The following is a 23,043-nucleotide window of genomic DNA, read 5'->3' as shown; positions in this document are numbered from 1 at the left end:
CTCTCAGGATCACTTGAGATGGGCATCGCAAATGTCATCATATCCTCGTCAGATTGTCACTGTTCCTTTACAACAGAGCAAATGTTACGTTACCTTTTGCACTAAATGTATACCTGTAAGGCGAGAGTGTGTGTGTGTGGGCGCGAGGGAAAGTGTGTGTCCCCGCATACACAGGTGGCAGCAGTGTGCTCAGCAGTGCAGAAAGATTAGCCCTTCAGACCAGAGTAGGACATTTATTGAATTCAGAGGGGTTCAGAAAGCTGACAAATCACCCCCAAAAAATGCTGTAATAACCCTGTCCATAAATCACCGGGGACAGTTTAATCGTCCTCGGGACTGGGGTTCCAGTCGGACCGCTGGACATTACTTCGAAAGCACAACCCGACATACACGATTCATTCACACTGATTTACGTCTCATAATCCAGACATTCCTAGTAGAGGTTGACGTGGGAGTGAAAATCCATTCCTGTCCCGTCTTGTCCTGCCAATTATTTACCTGTACTGTCCTGATCCCGCAACAGTTCTATAACCCCTGGAACTTTCCCTGTCTTTTCCCAATAAAAATCACTCCCGTCCCGCGCTCGTTCTTTGCACCCAGAAATATGTAGCTTATTGTGTTTGTTTAGGAAGTATTGAAAATGATTCAAATAATGCAATATGCGACTGTGGCATGTGCTTGTCTTACCTACAGTATTTTAGTTAAACGTACTGACTGTAGGCCTGCGTCATTCTGCATAACAGCGTATTCTAAATGACCGAAAGGTAGGTGGATTAAGTGTAGCCTACAGCTGAGCACTGTGCACATATCAACATTTACAATACATTAACATGTACAACATTGTTTGTTTTACTGAGTGGCAATACTGCGTAAGTCAATCGATTTTTATTTCACTTTTCACCTCAGATGGCACGGGTTTAGTAAAATACGCAAACGATTGGGCTTGATGGTGAGTTGTTGGGAGTAGAGCAGCTTTGTCGCTTTAGGCCGCTTGTCCAGCTCTTCGGTTGGTATCCTATTTGATTAAACAGCACCATTTTGTTTTTTTACAAGCCATGTGCTCGGTTCCTTCATTGCCAAAGACAACTCCATCAAATTGATCTAAAACATAGCTCTTTCCTTGGCTCTAATCAGAATGTTAGTGATAGGTCTTTGGCTGCAACAAGACGTTGCAATTCCTCTATTGAAGGCTTCATCATTTAGCCTACTGAGGTAGATTGGCATCTGAGGTGACCTATAGTGACTGGCTACAACTGAAGCGAGTGACCCGGGGAAGAGGGGGGGATTACCCTTTGTTAAATTGATTTTTATTAAGTAAACTATATTAGGCCTAGCCGACACAGTTGTTGTTTTTTTAATGAAATGCTCCTCACATGACATATATCCACCCCCCCAAAAAAACTATGTTTATAACTGTTCCTGTGGACTGTTGATCCCGTCCTGTCCTGAACTTGACTCTAGAACTTGACTCCCATACCGACCAGAATCCCGCGGGACCTGCGAGACCCGCGGGAGTCCTGTTTCCCCGAGTCAGCCTCTAATTCCCAGCATCAGTAAACATCTGCACATGATCAAATATGAATCTGACATTTTCATTCAATTACCCAGCGTGATTTTTATAAGATCACACCGTTTCCCTGAAATCGTGCATTAAATGAACTTGGCAGTAGTTTATCCCTGCCACTTCCCCTTCCTCTTGCATTAGCTGGGGTTGTCTATTTCATCGGAGAGCTTGAAACAGCAGCAGTGTTCACGACTTCAGAGTGATAACTGAAATGTATGGCGTCCCGGGGAGGGGGGGGGGGGGAAATGAACGCTGAATCGGCTGCTGTCACGCCCGACAAAGGGCCTCAGTATATCGCCTCTGCATGTTTCAACCCTAATCCCTTCACATATCTCACGTGTTTTAACGATCGTTATTTATGTACGTAGCAGACATTTCACATGTAGGACAGAGCTACGTGCATAACGACGCTGGATGATTTACTAAAATAATTCAGGTTGGAATTCCCTCAGGCTCAGTCCCAAATCCCCTCGGATTTTTATTTTCGTTGCGATGCTCTCAAGGCGGGTTTCCTTTCACTGTGTACCTCGTGTTTCGACAATAGCCCGTACACCACAGCACATCTAAATGAGCTTTCTTTCTTCTATGTACCTTAGCTGTTCACTGTTACTCCCACACATTACGAAATGAAGATGCTGTGCTACTGGAGATTATTGCAACAATAGCAACTGGAGCCATTCCATCTGCATTCATGGGATCTGAAATACAGATGCTTCCGTTATTTGGCAGCGGTAGCATGTGCCAGCTTGTCGATACCACTAGAGCCAGTGCTTTGTCTGGGGTGGTGTAGAGCAGAGAAGGGTTTCAGTGCTGTGTTTTTTTTTTTTTCTCCTCACATTTACATTTGAGTAATTCAGCAGATGGTCTTATCCCTTATCCAGAGTGGCTAACAGTTCGTCTTGTTTATTTTACTCCTCGGGCTCCTCTTGAAGGAAGTTTTTCTCTGAGGGATGTTTTTTTTTTTCTCACAGTGCCAGCCTTGACCATCCCACAGGGGGGCTGTAAATCACCTACCATTACAATAGGCCCATAAAGCCATCCACCAGCTGCAACCTCACCCTGCCATCACACTGGGCTCCCCGACATACAGGATCAATGTGATGGTGACGAACGAATGTATAATGACCATACTTCCACGCTGGTCGAGGCCGAGGTTACCGGAGGAGGCGTTTGTACCTCTCTCTCTCTCTGTGTGTGTGTGTGTGTGTGTGTCACATTGGTTGTGTGTGTGTTTGCAGGTCTCGGTGGACCCTCCCCGCGTGTGAAGAAACCAATAAAGTCATGGACGTGGTGGGCGTATCGGTGTACTTTATGTATATGATGAATGCATGGCAGTATGTCGGGAAGCCGTCTCCATTTTAATTACATCTCTCCATCCTTCTTGGTTTGCCCCAGAGAATATTATATCAGGATTCATCCCCCCCGTAATACAATTAGCCCATGTGTGCCGGGGCAGCTTGGGACGGGGATAGTTCATGTATTTGATGAAATATTCACAGGGGTGATGGTTTTAATTGTCCTCCCCACCTTTTAGAGCGCTCTCTTTCTCCATATATCTCTCTCACTCTTTCTATCTCTCTCTCTCTCTCTCTCTCTCCATCGCCTTCTTTCTCTCTTATCTCTTTTGCCTCTCGCTCTCCCTTTCCTTCTTTCTCTCCCCCTTCCTTTCCTTCTCTCTCTCACTCGCTCGCTTTCTCTCTCTCGTTCCTCCCCACTTCTTCCCTCCTTTCTCTCCTCGGGGGTAACATCCGCTGGTTTAACTACGGAACGGAGAGTTAGAACCCCCCCCCCCTTTTCGTTAAAAGGACCGAATGTCTCTAAAAGTAATTTACCATGATTACCGGTCCTCCATCTCCCTGCTTCTCCTCTGCGGTGCGCACAGGCCATGTGTATGACATATAGTCTCCCCGGGTTTGTTCAAGGCAGGCGTGCCTCACGTTCTCCCTCTCTTTCATTTAATCTGTCTCATTTTCTCTCTCCCTCCCTCCCTCTGTCTGTCTGTTTATTTCTCTCTGCTCATCTTTCCCTTTCTCTCTCACTCCTCTCGGTCATCAATACTACACTATTGACTTACTGGCGTCTTTTTTCCCCTGCCGCTGAGAGAGTTTGAGAGGAGGCCCACAGGCCCAGCGGTTCGACTTGTTTATTGAGGTTATGCCTGAGGTTACATGACTCCCCAGTCTGAGTTGTCTGTCGCTCTGTAGCCTTTGAATTAAGCTTCTCAAATGTCTGTATATCTGTTATTTTCATGCCTATAGCTGTTGTTGGCATACCATAGCCACCCAATGTGTGTGTGTGTGTGTGTGTGTGTGTGTGTGTGTGTGTGTGTTGGCTGAATTAATGTGAGGGATTAAGTTATCTTTTCCAAGTATGTGTGTACGTGTAATGTTTGGCTCATGTCTGAATGTGTGTCTGTCTGTGTGAGATTGTTTACGTATATTTGCATTATCAGTAATAGGCGCACAGCTGGCAGGCTTGACAGTTGACAGCTTTCATGAATAGGTATGTATTGTTTCGTTGTTGTTTTCATACTTTCCTTTAACGTTTCCACGCTCATTGTCGATGGATGACGGTGGAAAGGAATACTCAGCAATCCCTTCAGAATCAAAGTCATCTCGTACTATGAAAGAGACAAAAGCCACCCAGAGGTGTTACATTCATGCCTGCGTTTTAAATATGTTTGTGGCCAGCTCTTCCTGCAGCAGTACATTATCTCAGGCAGACAAGCACCGATGTGTTTTCTTATGCGTGTATGCCCGTGGTTTCCTCTACGTAATGTACCAGAGTTGTGTAAGTGAGAGCAGGTGTGGTTAGGTCTTATATCTGTAGACCAGTTGGAGGTAGCTAAAGGAGACAGGTGTGGTTAGGACTTATATCTGTAGACCAGTTGGAGGTAGCTAAAGGAGACAGGTGTGGTTAGGACTTATATCTGTAGACCAGTTGGAGGTAGCTAAAGGAGACAGGTGTGGTTAGGTCTTACATCTGTAGACCAGTTGGAGGTAGCTAAAGGAGACAGGTGTGGTTAGGACTTACATCTGTAGACCAGTTGGAGGTAGCTAAAGGAGACAGGTGTGGTTAGGTCTTACATCTGTAGACCAGTTGGAGGTAGCTAAAGGAGACAGGTGTGGTTAGGACTTACATCTGTAGACCAGTTGGAGGAAGCTAAAGGAGACAGGTGTGGTTAGGACTTACATCTGTAGACCAGTTGGAGGTAGCTAAAGGAGACAGGTGTGGTTAGGACTTACATCTGTAGACCAGTTGGAGGTAGCTAAAGGAGACAGGTGTGGTTAGGACTTACATCTGTAGACCAGTTGGAGGTAGCTAAAGGAGACAGGTGTGGTTAGGACTTACATCTGTAGACCAGTTGGAGGTAGCTAAAGGAGACAGGTGTGGTTAGGTCTTACATCTGTAGATCAGTTGGAGGTAGCTAAAGGAGACAGGTGTGGTTAGGTCTTACATCTGTAGACCAGTTGGAGGTAGCTAAAGGAGACAGGTGTGGTTAGGACTTACATCTGTAGACCAGTTGGAGGTAGCTAAAGGAGACAGGTGTGGTTAGGTCTTACATCTGTAGACCAGTTGGAGGTAGCTAAAGGAGACAGGTGTGGTTAGGTCTTACATCTGTAGACCAGTTGGAGGTAGCTAAAGGAGACAGGTGTGGTTAGGTCTTACATCTGTAGACCAGTTGGAGGTAGCTAAAGGAGACAGGTGTGGTAAGGTCTTACATCTGTAGACCAGTTGGAGGTAGCTAAAGGAGACAGGTGTGGTTAGGTCTTACATCTGTAGACCAGTTGGAGGTAGCTAAAGGAGACAGGTGTGGTTAGGACTTATATCTGTAGACCAGTTGGAGGTAGCTAAAGGAGACAGGTGTGGTTAGGTCTTACATCTGTAGACCAGTTGGAGGTAGCTAAAGGAGACAGGTGTGGTTAGGACTTACATCTGTAGACCAGTTGGAGGTAGCTAAAGGAGACAGGTGTGGTTAGGACTTACATCTGTAGACCAGTTGGAGGTAGCTAAAGGAGACAGGTGTGGTTAGGACTTACATCTGTAGACCAGTTGGAGGTAGCTAAAGGAGACAGGTGTGGTTAGGACTTACATCTGTAGACCAGTTGGAGGTAGCTAAAGGAGACAGGTGTGGTTAGGACTTACATCTGTAGACCAGTTGGAGGTAGCTAAAGGAGACAGGTGTGGTTAGGACTTACATCTGTAGACCAGTTGGAGGTAGCTAAAGGAGACAGGTGTGGTTAGGTCTTACATCTGTAGACCAGTTGGAGGTAGCTAAAGGAGACAGGTGTGGTTAGGACTTACATCTGTAGACCAGTTGGAGGTAGCTAAAGGAGACAGGTGTGGTTAGGTCTTACATCTGTAGACCAGTTGGAGGTAGCTAAAGGAGACAGGTGTGGTTAGGACTTACATCTGTAGACCAGTTGGAGGTAGCTAAAGGAGACAGGTGTGGTTAGGACTTACATCTGTAGACCAGTTGGAGGTAGCTAAAGGAGACAGGTGTGGTTAAGACTTACATCTGTAGACCAGTTGGAGGTAGCTAAAGGAGACAGGTGTGGTTAGGACTTACATCTGTAGACCAGTTGGAGGTAGCTAAAGGAGGCAGGTGTTTGTCTCTACCTGTCATACGGATGTCCTGATTCTTCAGCTACTATATAGGGTCTACCGTATATTTCCTCACTGTCGCAGATTATGTGGTGGTATGAGCGGGTCTACGAATCCGGGTTCATCTTTATTTGTTACGGTGTGACTGCTATCCTTACTGTCTCGCAGTTTATAGTAGTTTCTGTGTTGTTCTGACGATCATCCGACTGACCGTGTTTGTTTCTCCTCCTCTCCTCCAGAGATCAGCCGGGTGCGCAAGGACATGTACAACGACACGCTAAACGGCAGCACAGAGAAGCGGAGCAGCGAGCTCCCTGACGCAGTGGGCCCCATGGTGCAGCTCCAGGAGAAGCTCTTTGTCCCTGTGAAAGAGTACCCGGATGTGAGTACAACCTGTCGTGCACGCGTGCACACACGTCATCTCCCCACACGCACGCGCGCGCGCACCTGAAGGACCACCACTAAGTTTCAAATGAAAAATGTATATTTGTGCCGAGGCACTTCCCTAGATTCATCTGAATCATATCATTTCTGGTCAACTGGGCGCAGCTCTATTCAGTGTAAAGCTTATTGGATTACCAGGTTTTTACAAATCCAGGTAATCTAGTTTCCTCTGCATTAGAAGATGGGCCCATGTCCCAGTTATTGATTAGGTTAGGAGGTGGGCGGGGTGGGATTCTGACTGGGCATGTAACCCTGAGGGATAGCTAACGTTATTGGACTGATTGTCCTGTGCAGAATAGTCTCACCTTCCCTATATTTTTTTGGACGTGGTCTTGAATAATGTCCCTCGGTGAATTCCATTCATCAGAATCATACCAGTACTGTACAATCACCACTACATTGTTGAAAGATTCGGAAAACAGACAATTCTGTCGTTTACGGTCCGGTACCATATCTACTGTATCATTTCTGAACTGCTGTGCTGTTTGTTTACCTCGGTATTATTAGTCATGTAAACATATTATATCATTTAAAAAAAAAACACAGAAATACATTAGATAGGGGGTACTAGGCAGAAGATGCAGTATGTACCTCAAATCATCTGTAGAAGTCCTCACATTGGACTCCCCTCATCCGTATGTTGATTCTAGCTCGCACCTGAACCCGCCTGGCAGTTAACAAATCTTTTAAGCGATCGCCCTCGGATCCTGCTCGCCTAACCCTCCTGGCTCGGGGGGAGCGAGTCGAGCTCCGAGCTGATTGGTCCCAGTGAACGTGTTTCTCTGAGTGGCGGGTTCTTGCGCCGGCTGCATTAGTGGAGGCGAGTCCCTGGAGGTTTAAACACAGCGATCCAGTCCAGATTAGTCCGCTGTGTTTCTGCTGAAGTTTTAAGGCTATAAAAAGGTTGTTTTATGCCACCATATTTCCCCAGGGAGGTTGAGTCAGACCCTTTCCTATTGACCAGTGTATCTGGAAATATTGGATTCCTTCCCCCAGAAGAGCCATTTCCATGGTGCATGTTATGAATTTGTAACAAATTGTGAATATGGATGTTGTGGTAAATGTAGCTGACGTATGAATTGATTTAGCTTTGGTGACATTCCTTTAGGAATTGAGGGGTACTGTGTCTGCAGTCTGTCTGCCTGTGTTGGCTGTAGATGGTGGGAGCTACGTTTATGGGTCTTTTCGTTTCTATGTCCGTCCGCGTGTGTTTGTCTGCTCCACTGATCTCCAGGAAAGGCCAGCAGCAGCAGAAGAGTGACTGAGTGTCGATGCTGGCTGTCCTTGCTGCTCTGAAGGACAGAGGGGATCATTATTACTGAGGATGGCTTCATTAGGAACACTGGGAGATGAAATGCCAGGACTTCAAGTAGCCCCCACCTGAGAGTGCTGGAGCCCTGAGAGAGAGAGAGAGAGAGAGAGAGAGAGAGAGAGAGAGTGTGTGTGTGTGTGTGTGTGTGTGTGTGTGTGGTTTTGCATACAATTATCATGGCTGATAGTGACGTGTTCTCCACAGGTTAGAGTAGTTAACCCCTTAGAGTCGATGTCCACGCATAATCCAAACATCCCCATCAAAATAGAGATATCTGCAATCCACCACATCCGCCGACGTCACCCGTACGCCTCTGCGGTGAAAGTTGGCAGAGCTAGAGCGGTGTTTGTCAGACCATGAGGCAATCCCAAAAATCGGTAATCTCACAAAAAAACGTCTATATTTATTTATTTATTTGATTTGATTTGACCTTAAGGGGTCCTAAAATTCCAAATCAAATAGCGAAGTGATCCTCGGTAGCACCTCTCACCTGGAGACAGTAAGAAATGGCTAATTGCATAGGACCCCGATGTAGGAAAGCATTAACTTCAAACTGTCAGCTCTGAAAGCAGGTGTGTTCATGGCTCTTCATGGAGCTGCTTCCGAAGCACTTAAATTATAGGACCGGGTGGCATGGCAGGTGGGAGGAGGGAGCGATGGTGTGTGTGTGTGTGTGTGTGTGTGTGTGTGCGCATGCGGGATGCCAGTTACCTCCACTTGGAGGGTAATGATTAAAGGCAGGCATAGGGTGCTACCCTGGAGAGGATGAGATGGGGGGTATTGAGAAGGACGAAAGGGGTAGATTGGTGATGGCGGGGCGGGGCGGGGGTTGGCATGGTGTGAAGGGAGAAGTGACGAGGTGTTGAGAGAGGTGCTGGGTAGCTTCATGGAGTAGAGGGAGTGGAGGTGGGGGGGGTAAAGCAGGGAGCTACAGTAAGGGGGAAGTGTCACGATGGAAGGAGAGGGTGGGAGAGATGTTGGTATGAGAAGTGAGAGGGCAGTGGGTTGCAAAGAAGTGTGTGTATGTGCGGGCGGGCGGGTGTGTGTGTGTGTGTGCGTGCGTACGTGTGAGGTGATGATGAATGTGTGAGTGAGATGAGGTGGGGGAATCGGGGCAGGGGAGTCTTGGCCTGGTCTGTTTGATAAAGAGAGAAAACAACCTCGTGTCTGAGACAGGAGAGCAGCGGCACGGAAATGAATTTGCCCCTTCAAACTCCTCGCAGCGCTGCTGCCACCGGCTTGGCAGCCCACACCCGTTCCAATTTGCAGAACAATGTTATTAGGCAGTGAGATACAGAAATCCAGAAGGGATTTATTGTTGTATTGTCATTCATTCGGGTATTTCAGTCTGTGTGTGTGTGTGTGTGTGTGTGTGTGTGTGTGTGTGTGTGTGTGTGCGTGCGTGCGTGCGTGCGTGCGTGCGTGCGTGCGTGTGTGAAAAAGAAGAGTGTAGCTAGATAGTGGTCCATGGATGGTATTCTAGTCTATATCTGAGGGTTGTGGTGAATACAACAGTATGAGTTGGAGGGTGGAGGGGGGGGGGGGACAGGCAATGTGAATGAGCTGTCGTCATCCATCATTTGGCTGCTGCGTGTCCTTTTCTGGGTCATGCTTGTCCACAGTGGAGATGAGCGAGAGAGACCACAACTGATTATTAATTAATTAGGAGCATGTGCGGCTGGATTGATCCTCCCTCGGTCTTCTCATTTGGCCTTGGCCATCCTTCACAAACGTCAAGGAGGGAGGGAGGGAGGGAGGGAGGGAGGGAGGGAGGGAGGGAGGGAAGGAAGGAGAGCAGGGACGCGTGTGTGTTTGGTGCACATCCTTCCATAGGTGTTTGTGTGTGTGTTTGAGAGAGAGAGGGAGAGAGAGAGAGAGACAGAGAGAGAGAGAGAGAGACATAGAGAGAGAGAGACAGAGAGAGAGAGAGAGAGAGAGAGAGACAGAGAGAGAGAGAGAGAGAGACAGAGAGAGACAGAGAGAGAGAGAGAGGTGAGGGCCGGGGGGGGAGTGAGGAGGGCTGCCCTCCTTTTAGGAGGGCAGCCCTCCCTCCCATCCCTACAGCTGGAGGTCCACTTGAGGTGCAAAGAAGATTGAGTGACGGGGTGAGAGAGAGGAGAGGAGGGAGGGCCGTCTGCGCCTGTGATTAGGTGAGCTATGGCATATAAATTAGCCCCCTCATTAATGCGATGATTATAAACAGCGCTAGACGCAGGGGAGACGCAGGGGAGAGAGGAAGGTGCCAGCAACACAGCAACACAGGCGTCGTGGATCACTGCTTGGCTAATGAAGGTTAATTAGGGTTCATTAGGACATTAGGACCGCTCCGACAACACACAGCATCATCACCCAGGAGGGGCTGGGGCCGGGATAAAGCTCACCTCATTCTGTCATTCACCACACACAGATCAAACCGATGACGCAATACCAATGTCAGTCTACTAAATCTATGGGAAGGGAAATCATTTACGCTGGAAATGAAAAGTGGGATTATACGTGATTCCAGACAGGAAGAAGAGAGATGCCGTTTTCGGGTTACTGTTGCTACGAGCCAAAAGGAATGCCTCGTACTATTTTCAAGGCCCTGGTCTCCCGGGTTTCACGTTCAAACTTACTTTAAAATATATGTGAATATATTTATATAGGTCAATTGTGGTAAGGTCACAATAATCACTCACAAGAACGCGCACACGTCCAGTACACACACGCACGCACACACCCTCTCCTGAAGGAGCTATCTGGCCTTTCTTCTTCCACGCTCAGCCTCTTGTCCTCCATAATAATGAAAACAAAAGACATCCTGCGAAAGGGAATTAGAGGAGAGTGCGATTTAGAAGCCACGCAATAATTAATTTGCCTATTACAGCGGCTAGCTCGTTTATCTTCATAAGATGATAAGATCAGTGTGAGTGTCTGGCGATTGGTCCATCGTGCTCCCAGTCTTAAATGGCCCTAATTATGTTCAGCTCCTTCGTTTTTATTGTAGCTGATGGAAAACACACTTCATCTCCACTGTCCAGATTGGGTAAATAGGGCGAGTCCTTTAAAAGCAGATATTAGACATTCCATTAGCTTCAATGGATTTTCTTACTTTCCTGCTCCACCTCTCTCGCTCTCTCTCTCTCTCTCTCTCTCTCTCTCTCTCTCTCTCTCTCTCTCTCTCTCGGGGGAGCAGTGGGGAGTGGAGGTGGGGTGGGTTGAGTCGGGGGCTGCAGGGTCCACTAAGTCAATCTGTCTCTGTCCTGTTGGCGTCTCCGGCTGGCTGCTGCAGTTAGGCTGCTCTCCCTCTCTGATCAATACTATGGACGGGATTTGGATCCACCATTTTTACTCCAATGATTTCAACCATTCCTTCCACCCGTTCCAGTGTCCACCCATCCAAATCCCATGGTGGAAATCGCGCTGTTGGGCCGAGATTGTGGGAGACTCACTTGCTTTAGAAATACAAGGACTGTGGACACGCGTACATTTGTGTTTGACCCCAGCGCACCTGCTGTGGGCCTGTGTTGGTTCTGCCCATCGTGGTCCTGAGGGAGCTGCAGCTGCCGTGTGGATCACTCAACGGCCTGACGGATAAGGTTAAACACTGGAAGAGGGACGTGGGGGGGGGGGGGGGGTTAGGGACAATATTCCTGTCTGAAGCACACTCACCTGCCACCGCTGATAACCTCCACACAAATTCCCTCTCTCACATTGCCAGTCACTCGCACAGATTTCGCCTGACAAGATGGGAAATGGGATTCTAATTCTGCCCTTTTTGTCCTCCTCCTCTCGAAACACACGCACGCGCAAGGACACACACACACAAGGACACACACACACACAATAGGGCATATATTAACTCTTACATCTAGACGTTCCGCTAGCGGAACACCGCTCCAATATCCAATGATAGGGCGTGGCGCGAAATACAAACTCCTTCAAAATCCGAAAACTTCAATTTTTCAAACATATGACTATTTTACACCATTTTAAAGACAAGACTCTCCTTTATCTAACCACACTGTCCGATTTCAAAAAGGCTTTACAACGAAAGCAAAACATTAGATTATGTCAGGAGAGTACCCAGCCAGAAATAATCACACACCCATTTTTCAAGCTAGCATATAATGTCACAAAAACCCAAACCACAGCTAAATGCAGCACTAACCTTTGATGATCTTCATCAGATGACACTCCTAGGACATTATGTTATACAATACATGCATGTTTTGTTCAATCAAGTACATATTTATATAAAAAAACTGCTTTTTACATTAGCATGTGACGTTCAGAACTAGCATTCCCACCGAACACTTCCGGTGAATTTACTAAATTACTCACGATAAAGGTTCACAAAAAACATATCAATTATTTTAAGAATTATAGATACAGAACTCCTTTATGCAATCGCGGTGTCCGATTTTAAAATAGCTTTTCGGTGAAAGCACATTTTGCAATATTCTGAGTAGATAGCCCGGCCATCACAGGCTAGCTATTTTGACACCCACCAAGTTTGGTACTCACCAAACTCAGATTTACTATAAGAAAAATTGGATTACCTTTGCTGTTCTTCGTCAGAATGCACTCCCAGGACTTCTACTTCAACAACAAATGTTGGTTTGTTTCCAAATAATCCATAGTTATATCCAAAGAGCGGCGTTTTGTTCGTGCGTTCAAGACACTATCCGAAGGGTAACGAAGGGTGACGCGCGGACGCGTATCGTGACAAAAAAATTCAAAATATTCCATTACCGTACTTCGAAGCATGTCAAACGCTGTTTAAAATCAATTTTTATGCGATTTTTCTCGTAAAATAGCGATAATATTCCAACCGGGAGTCATTGTTTTCGTTCAAAGACTGAAAATGTAAAATGGCCTCTTCACGTGCATGTGCACGCCCGTCTCATTGTTCTCAGATCGACCACTATCCAAATGCGCTACTGTTTTTCAGCCATGGCCTGCAGAGTCATCATTCAACGTTCTGGCGCCTTCTGAGAGCCTATGGAAGCCTTAGAAAGTGTCACGTTACAGCAGAGATCCTCTGTTTTGGATAGAGATGACAAAGAAGGCCAAGAAATGGTCAGACAGGGTACTTCCTGTACAGAATCTTCTCAGGTTTTGGCCTGCCATTTGAGTTCTGTTATACTCACAGACACCATTCAAACAGTTTTAGAAACTTTGGAGTGTTTTCTATCCAAAGCTACTAATTATATGCATATTCTAGTTTCTGGGCAGGAGTAATAACCAGATTAAATCGGGTACGTTTTTTATCCGGCCGTGAAAATACTGCCCCCTATCCATAACAAGTTAACATGTGCAATGTCCATATGGAAAGAGATTTCGCTTTATTTTGAAACGCCGCTCAGCCGTGTGTGTAAAGTCCATTTTTATAGTTTACTCTGTTTGTCGTCTCTCTCCCTCTCTTTCCTTGCTGCTGCTTCCCACACACACCAAGCCCCGCCCCCTGCCACTCAAGCAGCACAGTTCCTCCTCCCTGCTGTTAGATTCACTAGAAGTTTGCATGCAGTTCTGTTAGGTCAAATGCGGTCAACAGATTGTTCCGAACAGGAACGATGCTGCTTTACACTGGTTCTTAATGGAAAACATTCTACCTCTATGATTCCAACAGTTCATCCAAGTGTTTTGATCTATATCGCAAGTGAAATCGCAACTGCAATATTTGGTAAAAAATAAAATCACTATTCGATTTTTCTGGCCCATATCATGCAGCCCTAACACACACACACACACACACCTGTCCTCTCAATACACACACAGCCTCAATATGCCCGATACTGATGCCAAACGCATCAAAGTACTAGACTTGGTGTGATGGGAGAGTAGAGAGGGAACACAAAGCAGAGTAGAGCAGGAGATGAGAGACAAATGCTCCTGAAGGAGAGATATCAGTTGACAGTTGACAGTTGACAGAGGAAGACTGGAGGGAGACTGGAGGGAGACTGGAGGGAGACCGGAGGGGCCCTGAGAAGCGTGGCTTTGAGTCTTTCACTTCCACGCTGTCACTTGCGCTTTGTTGCGCCGGGGTTGTGTCACATGAATAAGGCAGCGTGTATAAAAGAGCCCCGGCGACGCCTCTCACAGAATTAACAGATGCTTTTTTATGACCCAATTTCCGGAGGAGGGGGGATGTTTGACTATGGCTCCCTGCTTGTGCCATCAAACCCCTGCAACTTATCCAGAACGCTGCAGCCTGTCTGGTGATCAACCTTCCCAAGTTCTCTCATGTCACCCCGGTCCTCCGCACACTCCACTGGCTTCTAGTCTAAGCTCGCATCCACTACAAGACCATGGTGCTTACCTACGGAGCAGCAAGAGGAACTGCCCCCCCCTACTTTCAGGCTATGCTCAAACCCTACACCCCAAGAGCACTCTGTTCTGCCACCTTTGGTCTCTTGGCCCTCCCTCTTAGCCCAGTCAAAGCTCTTCTCTGCCCTGGCCCCCCAATGGTGGAACCAGTATCACCCTGAAGCTAGGACAGCAGAGTCACTCCCCATCTTCAGAAAACATCTGAAACCCTACCTCTTCATCTTAAATAATCCCACAGCGCCCCCCCTTCGCACCCCCTGTAGCCTAGCTATGTGATTTTTGTTCTTTGTGAATGGGAGCTGAGCTGTACTTATGAAAATTAGGAAGTCCTGTGGTTTCTCTGATTGTCCAGACCCAAAGGGCACCTTGGAGCATATTTTCTCCTGGAGCAAAGAAAGTGTGATTGACTAGAGTGACACCGCTGATTGAGCTCTTAAGCGCCAATTTGAAAGCCTGTATACCTCTGTGATGCCCAATCAAAGTGAGATTGCAAAGTGAAGTCAACAGAAGGATTTTAAATGGTAGGCATTGATAATTATGCAGAAGGCTGGTTCTATGGAGTACCCTGTATCCCTATGCTGAGATATGGTCTTTGTTGTTTTCTTTCTCATTGGGAGCGGTGTGTGTTGTGTGTGTTGTGTGTGAAGGCAGAGTTCATGGTAAAGCAGCAGAATGTGCCCTTTTCAACCATGCCAGGTGCAGCATCTTACTGTGGCAGCTGACAAATGGCTAAAACAACTGGGCTTTCAGCAAGGGCAGAAATACAAGGAAAGACAGCATGGGCACCTGTTAATCGTGACCATCTCTCACAAATCAAATCAAAGTTTATTTCTCACGTGCGCCGAATACAACAGATGTAGGTAGACCTTACAGGGAAGTGCTTACTTACAGGCCCTAACCAACAGATCAATTGTTAAGTAAAAAATAGGTATTAGAGTGAAAAATAGGTATTAGAGCTCCGCATTTAGAGCTTTGGAGGATGAAACGAGATTCTACAATGTTTTTAGGCTTGAACATATCACATGTTGTACTTAACATTGTTTTCTTCCTGGTTGATATTATAACATAACAAATAGATAGATCTTCAAGTTGTCCCTGAATTACAGACCAATGAATATAATTCACATAGAGAGGGAGAGAGGAGAGGAGAAAGGGGGAGCGAGAGAGCCAAATGAAAAGAAGTGATTCAAATTACAGGCAAAGGCACAAGATTAACATTAATCGTTGCTCATCGCACAGTACGTCACTTTTGACACGGGAGCTGCGGATCCGACAGAATGAAAATCCATCGTCCAGCCCCTGAACCTCATTTCATTTGATTCTAGATACTTGAGGCTCCATTATTTTTGCTGCACAGCGCTTTAATAGCCACAGAGGAGGAAGTAACCGTGGCAGTCTATACGTTTCCCACAGGTCTTCATAACCTACGTCCTGTAGTGTCGAGTCGACTCTGAAGTGATCAGTGGAGATAATGGCGAATGCCAATCTGTAAAACCATTCATTGTTGTTGTTCTGTTTTTTTGTTGTATTCAGTGGGTATTGTTGCTATAAACTTTACACACTTTGATAGTGACTGTCAGCAGTCAGTCAGTCAGTCATTCAGTCAGTTTGTCTGTATGTCAATCAGTTAGTCTGCCAGTCAGTTAGTCAGCCAGTTTGCCAGTCTGTCTGTCAGTCAGTCAGTTAGTCAGTCGTCAGTTAGTCAGTCGTCTGTCAGTCTGCCAGTATGCCAGTCTGTCAGTCTGTCAATCAGTCAGTCAGTCAGTCAGTCTGTCTCTCGTGTCCATCAAGGCTCAGGACCTGTCTGTGTGTCAGTCTCAGTCCCAGCTCATCGATAGGCAGCCCTCCTGAGTCCTGACTGACAGGCGGTGTGAGGGCCAGTGAAGAGAAGAGAGAAGAACAGAGAGGAGCCTAGGCTGCTGATCGATGGGGTAACGATTGCTGAGTCTTATCTTGTCAGTGGCGCCTCAGGGCTGGTTGCAAGGTGCTCCCGGATATCGAGGAGAGAAGGATGCTCCTGAAGGAGGGATATCAAAATGCAGGTGACAGAGGAAGACCGCCGAAAGACCAGAGGAAGACCGGAGAGGCGCTAAGAAGTGTGGCTTTGAGTCTTTCACTTCCACGCTGTCACTTGCGCTTTGTTGCGTCGGAGTTGTGTCACATGAATAAGGCAGCGTGTGTAAAAGAGCCCTGGCGACGCCGCCCACAGAATCCACAGATGCTCTTTTATGACCCAATTTACGGAGGAAGGGGATGTTTGACTATGATAATGCCTTTTGTCTTCTCATGCTTTGGCATACTAAAAGGGCTCAGGTATCTGAATAGACGGCTCAGGCATTTTGTTGAAATGTGGTAGGTAGGAAAATAACATTTACAGTACATGGTCATCGTCTACATGAGGATGCTTATCATCATCATCATGACAGGGTGTAATAGACAGAGCCTTATCCTAAATCTCTTGGCAGCTGCCTTGACGTTGTCTCCTGAATTGTAGGCTGAAAATGATGGTCGTTCTATGGCTGGTGGCTTTGTATCACAGGAGGCTGCTGAGGGGAGGACGGCTCATAATCCCTCTAATCACGCTGACATCAATGCAAATGTAATCAAAAATCGAATCAAACACTTCTTGAGAGCCCATGAGCTCATGTTGCGCAACATTTCTATAGGCTATGCAATTGCGTGAGAAAACAGAGTGATGGCCTCTATTAAAAAGAGGAGGATCCCATCAGCTTTCTATAGGCTAGGCCTACTATATTTATTTCTCAACTTTCCTAATAATAAGCACATTGCTTGTCTTTTCAACAGCAGTATAGCCTACCTGGCTGGCATGAAAGGAACCATGGGAAAAGCGTCCTCCATTCACTATTTAAGTCCATAGATGACATGTATTTTTTTCTGCTGCCTTTGTTTCGAGACAGGTGCATGATAATGATGAATTCTAAATCAAAACAAATTTCACACCAATATTATTTATTATACGTAAAGACAAGATTACATCAAGAATAGTGTGATGGGTGACAATAGTAGCCTATCACTTGTGAATGATATATTATCACTTGTGAGTGATGTCCAGCATAAGGCAAGAAACAGAGCATGCTTTTTTTGCAACTTTTTAAAATCATAGTCTCACACCTCATGTAACCTAGCCCATAGGCCTATATGTTTTGATATAGTTTGTATCACAACTAAAGTGGCCAAATAACTTCTTAAAATGAAGCACATTAATCCGCTTTACAACGGGTGTAGAGTAACTGACATACATACACATCGCGTATAGAATAGGTCAACTTTTGTACTATGGGGGATAGTAGATTGACGGAGGCTACTGCTTTTGCTGTTCGTTAGGCCTACTCATCTAGTTGGGTGACGAAAAGTAAATTTGGACAGTTCTTCCAATATCTTCAATATGCGCCTCGGAATTGGATAAGGACGCACGCAGTTGCATCCCCGATGTGTCTGTCTTCACTTGTAGCCTGTGAAAAAGACCACGGAGAGCCATTTGAGTGAGAGGTGCTTCGGAGAGCCATGTGAGTGAGAGGTGCTTCAGCACGTAGCCGGGAGAAGGGAATTATAATTATTATATTCAGCCCAAGGGCACAACGGCCACTGGCCACAAAATGCATGTTTTTTTTAGGGGGCATTATGACCACACAAAGAGGATGTAGCCAGGAAATTTTAGGCATTATCAAGTGCTTGTCAAATTGGGAATGAGAGACTGATGAAGTGTGTGCAGACTGCCCAAAAAACTTTTTTCAAACCATCATTAGAGTTGCATCAAAACATATAGTCCAACATTTGTATCACAACTAAAGTTACATTAATAACTCTAAACTAAGCATATAGGAGTACCTGTTTCTTTGTTAACCACTCAACCCAGAATAGCCGCATGTGCGCACTCCCTCAAATCGTTTGGAGAAAATATTATTTATATTTTATTCACCTATGTTCAGTTGTATTCTTCATACTATAAAATAATGCCACATAATTCTAAGCAAATACTGTCTGCTAAATGAACTAGTGTAGCCCACAGCCATATGGCATAGCCAGATCAGGGCCTAACATACAGTAAGGACAACTCATAGTATGCTATTCTGTTCTTCTGAAATAGTCTACATTTTCTTCATTTCATGTTTAGACCTGTCTAAAATAAATAATGGATTTATTGTGATGGTGTAGCCTATATTACATGGATTTATTAGACTTTTTCAAATGTAGATGTTACAAAGGTCTGCATCAGTGGCTTGTTGGCTATGCATGGAAGCCAGGAGTTCCTAAGTGTTTATGTTGATTACGGTCAATTACTGTGAGACCGGAAGTCATTTGCTTGACAATCACCGGCTGGCAAAATTTCATGACCGCAACAGCCCTACCTGAGAGTGGAGATAAGTACTGTAGCCTAGCTATGTGATTTTTGTTCTTTGTGAATGTGAGCTGAGCTGTACTTATGAAAATTAGGAAGTCCTGTGGTTTCCCTGATTGTCCAGACCCAAAGGGCACCTTGGAGCATATTTTCTCCAGGAGACAAAAAAGCGTGATTGACTAGAGCAGGGATTGGCAACTTTGATGGGGGTGGGGGCCACAAAAAAAACAGAACTCATCATGAGGGACTGCAGTGGCTCGTGGGTCTGCGTACCCACATCCATACCCCCACCTTGCGAGCCAAACATTTTAGTGGTCCCCCTCGTGACAGAGAAGAGAAAAAATGCACTTGTAATTTCCTGCAATTCTACACATTTTGCCATGAGGTGTAGAGAAAATATTGCAGTTTTAAAGCAAGTTCGCTGCAAATCTACAGATTGTTCCATGGGGCGGAGAGAAGATTTAGCAATTTTTTTACTTATTTAATGCAATTCTACACATACTGTAGGGTGTAGGCAAATGTTTGCTAAATTTGAAATGATAGCTGATGATCAGTGGGCCCCATACCAGTCGGTAATTGGACCATGCTTACTACAAGTTTAGATAGTTGGCTGGTAAACTAATTTACTAATCTGAAACATTTTTGTTCACATAGGCCAATTGAGTGACTGCTGATGCACAACCAAATTCGAAATTCCACGTTGTGTATTGATATTTTAACACTCAACAGTAAGTAACAAAAATATAAAAATGGTTTTAGATTGGTCCGCGGGCCTACTAAAGCCATGGGTCGCCAGTTTCCCATCCCTGGACTAGAGTGACACCACAGACTGATTGAGCTCTTAAGCGCCAATGTGAAAGCCTATGTACCGCTGTGATGCCCAATCAAAGTGAGATTGCAAAGTGAAGTCAACAGAATGATTTTAAATGGTAGGCATTGATAATTATGCAGAAGGCTGGTTCTATGGAGTACCCTGTATCCCTATGCTGAGATATGGTCTTTGTTGTTTTCTTTCTCATTGGGAGCGGTGTGTGTTGTGTGTGTTGTGTGTGAAGGCAGAGTTCATGGTAAAGCAGCAGAATGTGCCCTTTTCAACCATGCCAGGTGCAGCATCTTACTGTGGCAGCTGACAAATGGCTAAAACAACTGGGCTTTCAGCAAGGGCAGAAATACAAGGAAAGACAGCATGGGCACCTGTTAATCGTGACCATCTCTCACAAATCAAATCAAAGTTTATTTCTCACGTGCGCCGAATACAACAGATGTAGGTAGACCTTACAGGGAAGTGCTTACTTACAGGCCCTAACCAACAGATCAATTGTTAAGTAAAAAATAGGTATTAGAGTGAAAAATAGGTATTAGAGCTCCGCATTTAGAGCTTTGGAGGATGAAACGAGATTCTACAATGTTTTTAGGCTTGAACATATCACATGTTGTACTTAACATTGTTTTCTTCCTGGTTGATATTATAACATAACAAATAGATAGATCTTCAAGTTGTCCCTGAATTACAGACCAATGAATATAATTCCCATAGAGAGGGAGAGAGGAGAGGAGAAAGGGGGAGCAAGAGAGCCAAATGAAAAGCAGTGATTCAAATTACAGGCAAAGGCACAAGATTAACATTAATCGTTGCTCATCGCACAGTACGTCACTTTTGACACGGGAGCTGCGGATCCGACAGAATGAAAATCCATCGTCCAGCCCCTGAACCTCATTTCATTTGATTCTCGATACTTGAGGCTCCATTATTTTTGCTGCACAGCGCTTTAATAGCCACAGAGGAGGAAGTAACCGTGGCAGTCTATACGTTTCCCACAGGTCTTCATAACCTACGTCCTGTAGTGTCGAGTCGACTCTGAAGTGATCAGTGGAGATAATGGCGAATGCCAATCTGTACAATCTTTCATTGTTGTTCTGTTTTGTTTGTATTCAGTGGCTATAACCTTTTCTGTGACGCAGTCAGTCACTCCATCTTTCTGTCTTTCTGTCAGTTAGTGAGGCAGCCTTTCAGTCTGTCAGGCAGTCAGTCAGTCAGTCTGTCTCTCGTGTCCATCAAGGCTCAGGACCTGTCTGTGTGTCAGTCTCAGTCCCAGCTCATCGATAGGCAGCCCTCCTGAGTCCTGACTGACAGGCAGTGTGAGGGCCAGTGAAGAGAAGAGAGAAGAACAGAGAGGAGCCTAGGCTGCTGATCGATGGGGGAACGATCGCTAAGCCTTATCTTCTCAGCGGCGGCCCAGGGCTGGTCGCAAGGCGCTCCCGGATGTCGCCGTCGAGCGCCGTCGTGTCAGAGCACCGGGCAGGTGATAAGGCCGCGAGATTACAGCGAAATGGAGGGGCCAAACAAGGGGCTCCCTCGAGAGACCTCCTCACCTTGTTTTCTCGTTCTTTCTCTCTGTGTTTTCATATCTTTGTGTCTGATTCCTCTCTCTTCTCAACGTGTCAGACTGGAGGAAAAACCCATGAACATTTCCATGACAGACATCTTTCAACTGTCTACCATGTCCTCATACATACATACATATCAATGATAAAGTGACCTGTTGTCTGCATTGAAGAGCCGCTCTGGTTTTAAGGGCCGGGGTTCTAATGCGCGTGTGCGGTTTGTGTTTCTCTGGCAGTTTAACTTCGTGGGCCGGATCCTGGGACCACGGGGGCTGACAGCCAAGCAGCTGGAGGCAGAGACAGGATGTAAAATCATGGTGCGCGGGAAAGGCTCCATGAGGGACAAGAAGAAGGTGAGGCGAGCACAAACACACTCACCCACACACACTAACACACACACACACACACACACTCTCAGGTACTATAAGCTCCCCCTCGCACAACGGTTGCAATTTACAAGATAACATCTTATTTGGTATTCCTCTCATTATTGATCATGTCAGCAATTGACCACTTGAATCTATTCGTCTTCTCTCGGATGCCATTGGCTCTAATAGTTGTGTAACACTGGTAGTGTGTTTACATGCAGTTTGTATAAACAGCACTGCCTCCTCTATTGGTGTGTCCGCTAGTGTGCAGGGCCATCTGAAGACTCAGATATTTCCTCCTATTTGGGAACAACAATCCTTCCCCCAAGCTGCACCGTAGCTCTGAGAGGGGCTGGGCAGGTGTTCAAACATTGTCCTTGACCTCAGATCTGTTGGGCCCAGCAGCAGTGGGGCTAGAGGGGCCCTCGGTCCAGCCTGATCCAGTCCCTGAAACATGACCATGCTGGGGCGGCGTGATCTCCTAACCCTGGCCCCTGTAGGATGTGAGAGGAGCACTTGGAGGGGGGTCATCCACACATACACACACACACACACACACACACACGCACACACACGCACACACACTCACACACACGCTCACACACGCTCACACACACACACACACACACACACACACACACACACACACACACACACACACACACACACACACACACACACACACACACACGGACAGTTATTTATTTCCCATCTCTCTCTTTTCAGAGAAAGGTCTGTTTGTGTTTCCACTGTATAAGCAGGGTCCGTCCCTCTATTTGGACAAGTGGTGTTAGTGGAGATGGTGATCTGAGCTGTTCCACAGAGTCCCAGTGGGGGGCACTGGCAGAAAAAAATAAAACAAGTGTCTCTGATATCCCTGTTGTGGTCTCCTGCACTCCTCCACATCTGCTTCAGCTCAGCATCCTGCAGAAACCCAGCTGCTCTAGCTATCTCCCCATAACAGAGCTGGAGAGAGGCTCTCTCTTTAGTCTAACCACTATGTTGTTGGTGATGAAATGTATTACAGGGTAAGTCAAACTACTGGTCTTTCTCATATCGTAAAGCACAGTCAATGGCCCCCTCTATCCTTTCTCTGTTTCTCTCTCTCTCTCTCTCTCTCTCTCTCTCTCTCATTCCCAGTCTATTTTTGTCTTCCTCTCCTTCCTTCCTTCCCACCCTCTCTTCTCTTTCTCTCCTCTCTCTCTCTCTCGCTATCTCTCTCACTTTCTCTCCCTCCCTTTCCCTCTCTCTCCCTCCCTCCCTCTCTCGTCTCTGGGCATTGTTGTTGAAATGGTTATTGGGTTCCATGCTACCTGCACGCAATTTATTAGGTTTCCGAGCAGCACAGAGGCCGGTGTCCTTGTCCTCTGCGTAATGTCTCATGCCGCATATGCACTCCTTAAGTGAAACAAATGCCTGCCGACACAGATTGTTTCTTGTGGAATGCAGGAGGTAGTGGAAACAGCACCACCCCAGCAGCCAGCCAATAGATAACCAGCGAGAAGCAGATCTCCCACACTAACACTCAAACAGGGCCTGATGATAACCATAGGATCTGTGTTAGGACTCCAATTATACCACGGCTACGCAAAACCACACGACACAAATGGATCCACCAGGGGTAGGGCTTCCTCAGTTACGACAGGAGAAAAAAAAAAACTGCAAATACCGACGTTTTAATTCTGAGAATAGAAAT

At 46.1% G+C, this 23,043-nt stretch overlaps 1 protein-coding gene across 3 annotated transcripts in view; it reads left to right on the top strand.

Moving 5' to 3' along the window:
• qkib (QKI, KH domain containing, RNA binding b) overlaps nt 1–23,043 on the top strand; it is a 92,201-nt gene that overhangs the window by 22,018 nt on the left and 47,140 nt on the right. For all 3 annotated transcript variants that reach the window (XM_029753052.1, XM_029753051.1, XM_029753050.1), the window contains exons 2-3: nt 6,409–6,551; nt 21,216–21,332. In XM_029753052.1, the coding sequence (XP_029608912.1) occupies nt 6,409–6,551; nt 21,216–21,332 (260 nt within the window). The remainder of the gene's footprint in view (nt 1–6,408; nt 6,552–21,215; nt 21,333–23,043) is intronic.

Source organism: Salmo trutta, chromosome 5 (genome assembly GCF_901001165.1).
Source record: "Salmo trutta chromosome 5, fSalTru1.1, whole genome shotgun sequence".
NCBI lineage: Eukaryota > Metazoa > Chordata > Actinopteri > Salmoniformes > Salmonidae > Salmo > Salmo trutta.
The sequence above is the reverse complement of the archived record's forward strand: the minus strand, read 5'-3'. Positions and strand labels throughout refer to the sequence as shown.